At 46.9% G+C, this 5,449-nt stretch overlaps 1 protein-coding gene across 1 annotated transcript; it reads left to right on the top strand.

Annotated features, from left to right (window-relative positions):
• Window positions 1-4,062: 4,062 nt before the first annotated feature.
• Window positions 4,063-5,180, top strand: LOC136839503 (uncharacterized). Its single transcript, XM_067105661.1, has 2 exons — window positions 4,063-4,171; window positions 4,261-5,180. The coding sequence occupies exons 1-2, from the start codon at window positions 4,063-4,065 to the stop codon at window positions 5,178-5,180; spliced, it is 1,029 nt and encodes a 342-aa protein (XP_066961762.1).
• Window positions 5,181-5,449: the final 269 nt, after the last annotated feature.

Below are 5,449 nucleotides of genomic sequence, written 5' to 3'. Positions count from 1 at the left end.
TCATACCTAGAGTATGATCTAATCACATCTACTTCAATTCACAACATGAATCATTGCCATTAAAAAAAATCATCATCATCATCCAGGTGCCATATCCCCAAGGACGTCGGCAATCATGGCTCGCCACTCCTCTCTATTTCCCGGCTCTCTGCAGCAACTGAGCTGCAGACATTCTTCCTCCAGTCATTCTCACCAATCCATCCATATATTTTGTCTAGGTCTTCCTCTTGGCCTCCTTCCATTGATTTACCAGTGAGGAGAGAGATGTTCTAGATTCTTGTCTTCTCACTATGTGACCTACAAACCGCATTTGTCTACCTCTCACTGAAGCCAAAGTTCTCTCTCAATGCCTACTCTCTCTAATACCTGCTCATTAGTTTTCCTTTCTGTCCATGATATTTTCAGCATCCTTCCAAAACCACATTTCTGCAGCCTGTAACCTCTCCTCATCTGCCTTCCTCAAGGTCCAAGTTTCACAGCCATACAACAATACAGACCAAACAAAACATTTCAAATCTTCTCCTAAGATTCATCGATATCTTTTGAGTTGGTGACTAATCTCTTTATCTTCCAAATGCATCTTTTGCCATGGATATTCTCTTCCTGATCTCTTTTCGCATTTTCCATCACTTGTGACAGTGCATCCTAAATAATTAAAACTATCAGTTTGTTTAACTGTTTCAGCATTAATTTTATATCTGTTCTTGGGGATTTCATCTTTGAGATAACCATAACTTCTGTTTTCTTAATATTTATTGACATGTTTATGGATATGCGCGAGCTTTTCCTTCCTTGGATTTCATTCTGATTCTCTGACATCCTTGTTTACAAGATAGACGGAAAGTGAAAGCAGATCTCAATACAGAGAAAATGCTCTTTTGACCAAAGCTGTTATGTGTGAAATTTCATAAAATTTTGGTGGTAGTGTTTGTAGGTATATGAAAGACATGTTCAGTATGATGTATGAACATTTATATATATGTGCATTATGTTCTTTTTATGTTTCATCCGTTTATGTGCATATACCTGCCTAATGTATTAAAAATGTATGTCATTCCAATGTATTTTTATCATGCACGTTATGTAACGATTCGAACCTTTGTCCGTCTGGCAGTAATGTTTCGCCAGTAATGGACCGCTTGTTTCCCGTGTAGACACATAATTTGAACCCTAGGATTGTCAACTCCATTTTAGACATTAAGGACCTACTTTTTTATATTTGTGCTCTTCATCCTCAACCTTAGTGACAAGGATAACGATCGAACACACATGGCGCAGTGAACTGAAGTGTCAGTGAAGTTTTTTTATTCAAGAGGATTTTTCAGAAGTGCATGGCTTCCGGCGCTATTAATCGCTAACGTTGTTGTTTATGATGTTTCGCGCTCCACCCAGCCATTGTGGATTGAGCAGTGCTTTAAGTGTACAGTGATCAGTGGTTCATGAGTGAAGTGTTGCAAAGTGTCGTGTCAGTTCTAGTGTCCTTTTTGCATTCATATATAAGACTGTGACATGTAAAACCCTGCTGCTGCCCCAAGTGATAATAGCCATACATCTGGTTCCCCAATTGTTACCGTTACTAACTGACTGATGAGTTCGGCAGAGGGGCGCTCTCGGACGCCAAGACATCCGTAATGCACACACTTACTCGGCTGATCCAGTAACTTATTATTTAAACCTGTAGTTTTTGGGGCGAAGAATCTTTATTATTTAACACAAGATCTGCTGCACATATTGGCACGCATTTGATGGGCTTAGAAGAATTTTTAGGTCAGCCAGAAAAGACACAGCAGACCAGGGATGCTAGAAGCCAGTAGTGTGGGAGCGGTGTCTCGCAGGAAGACCGTGAGAGAGGAGTTTGCCAGAACGACATCGCCCCTCCTCCCCCTATCCACCACTCCTTCGCCCTCACTACCAGCCCCTCCCCTCCACCCAACCGACTGGAACAGATTTCCTTCAACTCATTAAGTTTTTAGAGGAATCTCGCCGGTATGAAGAAGAAAGAAGACGACGTGAAGATGAAGAAAGAAGAGAACAAAGAAGACGTGAAGAAGAGGATAGAAGAGCACAAGAGGAATTACGCAGAAGGGAGGAAAACATGCAGAGATGAGGAAAATGCAAGATTTTACAGCCCTCTTATCCAGGCGCCTCGCCTGGTTCAACCCTCTTCCAAGCAGAAAACCCCATACAGGGTACAGAGATGGGCGGTTTCTTTTTCCTCCAGTCAACTTTCTCTTTCCAACTCAAAAGCGACGCACAAACACCGCTCTAATTAAGGCTGATGCAACATTCCAAATAAGTTCAGGGAATGGAGACGCAGGTGGGATGATTATGCCATTATGGTCGGTCTGCTTTCCTAGGGAGAAACAGATGATCCAGTTGCGGATGTGCTTGGCCCTTGAAACTCAGCGCGTGTTAGAGCACACCTTACAGATCTCACCCTCCACAGATAAGTCTGTAGATGAAGTGTTGATGCCCTGCAGTCTCACATAAGGCCATGCAATGGCGTTCTTTCGTCAGAGGGGAATTGCTTAGTTGCAAACAGATGGAAGGAGAATTTTTCAGATTTCTATGTAAGGCTTCGACGCATTGCAGAGGAAGTCGACTTGTGCCCGGGGAATGCAGCTGCATGCGAGGAGACCCAGTTGAAAATGGTAATTCTGATGGGCATTCAAGATGCAGAGCTTGTCCAGAAAATAATTTCCTTGGACACCGCCTCCTCATCACAAGATGTTGTCACGACCTGTCGGTCATATGAAGCAGCCAAAAATGCAACTTCTGCCATATGTGCCCCACCTAACCAGTTGCACGCCGTTTCTTCCTACAAAAAGTGTAAGAAGAATTGGGCAAGTGAAACAACCTTACCTTCAAAACCGATTTTAACACCAGCTACTTTATGCCAGTCCTGTGCTCGACAGCATGGCCCCAGTGATTGCCCTGCTGCCAACAGTACTTGCAAAAGCTGTGCCTGCCTTGGTCACTGGTCCAGGACAATTAAATGTCGTGCCAGCAAAGCCCAGTGCCGCCTTTGCCACCGCATAGGACATTTTGATAAGTGTTGTAGGGAAGAAGAATCCCCAGGATGGGACCTGCAACAAAGCGTCTACCCAACTCCGCAAGACCTAAGATGCACGGCAGAACAGCTGTCAGGTTGCTTAGGACACTCCTTTCTTCCATTAGCTCCCAAGACACCCCAACCCATCTGTGTTCTCCTGTCATTTGGTGATATTAATTCCTGCTTACAGATGTTACCAGACACAGGTGCTGATGTCACCAAGTAGTTGAAGACACCTAGAAAGTTTAGGAATCCCCAGGAGCAGCCTGCAACCTCTTCCGACCACAATGATTACCGCGGAGGTCCAAATGACGCCTGCCCTGGGCATGTTCCGGGGCTACTCACCTTAGGTACAGTCTTGTTCCGCTAGGATTCAAGTCCACGAGAATGTCCAGATCTAATTTCTGTCTTATGCACACTGTCAAGAGTTGGCCATAATATCTCTCCGGATTTTCCTGCAAGCCCATTGCAGTCAAGCATGTCATTAGACAAGGAGCTACCTATCTCAGCCACCACACGCTTCGCCGCCATGAATAGTTTCCTTCTGAGGAGTCTTCGCAGATGTGCTGATTTCCAAAGAAGACTTGAAGTCAGCTCCCCTCAAGCCCATGGTCGGTCCTCCCATGAGGATTCATCTCAAGGATGGTGCTGTGCCCTTTGCCATCCACACCCTAAAGACAGACTCCTTTGCCTTCAGGGACCAGGCCATGAAGAGCTTGACTCCATGGTAAACCAGGGAATAACTGTCGATCTGGTGACGACCCTTCAAAATGGTGTCACCCCTTGCCGCCGCTGCCAAGAATGTCACAGGAGTATGCACGCATCATCGTCGACCTCTCCAATTTGAATAGCCAAGTTTCCTGCCCAGCCCACCCTTTGCCCATACCCTTCACCACCATTTGTAGTGTGGGCCCGCCAGGGTTCTTCAACATTGTGCCGATGCCCTGTGGGTACTGGCAAATGGAACTGGCCGAAGAGGATCAATACTTGACTACCTTTTATTACGCCATATGGTCGGTCTAACACTGCAGAGGACTGATGGGTTTCTGCAGCTACCGGAGATGCATTCCTGTCTGGCGAGAAGGGATATGGCCCTTCAGGAGTCAAGAACTGTGTACAGTAAATGATGACAACTTCATCGCATGAGGATTAATGCTAGTCACACCTCATCGTATCCATCGTGATGCTCACCAGGTGCCGCAAGTAAGTTTGGGATTACTTCCTCAACAAGGACAAGTTTGTGGTTACGATCTATCACAACTTCGCGGATACACGCTCAGGAGAGGCATCTGCTGACCAAGAAAGTCAGTGCCATCAGGGATTTCCCTACCCAGCCAACCCGACCGACTCAGATCATTCAGGCCTTGTCAACCAGTTGGCAGAGTTCACCCTGACATTGCCGCTACAGCCCAGCCTTTACACCTCCTCTGATGAGCCCCCAAGAGAACATTTCAGGACCCCTGATCATGATGAGGCCTTTCACGATCAAGTCAGCACCTCCGTCCACCACATTCTCGCCGCTTCGACCCAGACCTGCCTGTCACCCCTCCAGACAGATGCCTCACGCCTTAATGGTATTGGATATGCCCTTCTGAAGGACCATGGTAGTGGACACTTACGTCTAGTTCAGTGTGGCTCTCAATTCCTTACCGACGCCGAGACACGCTATGCCACTATTGAGCTTGAGATGCTGGCCGTGGTCTGGTCGATGTCAAAATGTAGGCTGTATCTCGCAGGCCTACAGAACTTTACTCTGATGACGGATCACCGTCCCCTCATACCTATCCTGAATCATTACTCGCTGGACGCCATCGAGAATCCTCGCCTCCAGCGTCTGAAGGAGAAAATTTCGCCCTACTTATTCACAGCTGTGTGGCGTGCTGGCAAGTCTCTGAACATTCCTGATGCTTTGTCTCGAGCCCCAGTCAGCCACCCCACACCAGAGGACAAAATTGCAGGTGCCCTGCCACCATCTCCGAACAGTCATGGCTGTGTACACTGTCACCTCTTCAGAGAGTCTCCAGCTCAAGATGCCGACAGGACCCTTCAGAATCTACGAGATGCAGCAAGAACAGACCCTGCTCACACCCTGCTCAAGCTCGACTGTGTCACCAGATTCCTCCAATAGGTATGAGCTGCATAACTGCTTACTCCCATACTGAAGATACGGATGAACTTTACGCTGATGGCGACTCCGCCCTGTATGTGGAGCAAGAGCAGGTTCCTGCCGCCTCCGTCACAAGAGACCTGTCTCGCTACATGACAGCCATAGGGGTGTGGAATCTACTTAAGCACCGAGCAAGGACTTGCCTTCTGCCTGGTATTAACTCAGAGATTGTCAACACAATTGGAGCTGTGAGTTATGCCAGGTATTGCAGCCATCCCAAGTATAGAACC

The sequence above is a fragment of the Macrobrachium rosenbergii genome, chromosome 1 (assembly GCF_040412425.1).
Source record: "Macrobrachium rosenbergii isolate ZJJX-2024 chromosome 1, ASM4041242v1, whole genome shotgun sequence".
Taxonomy (NCBI): domain Eukaryota; kingdom Metazoa; phylum Arthropoda; class Malacostraca; order Decapoda; family Palaemonidae; genus Macrobrachium; species Macrobrachium rosenbergii.
Note: the sequence above shows the minus strand (reverse complement) of the source record. Positions and strands in the feature narration are given on the sequence as shown.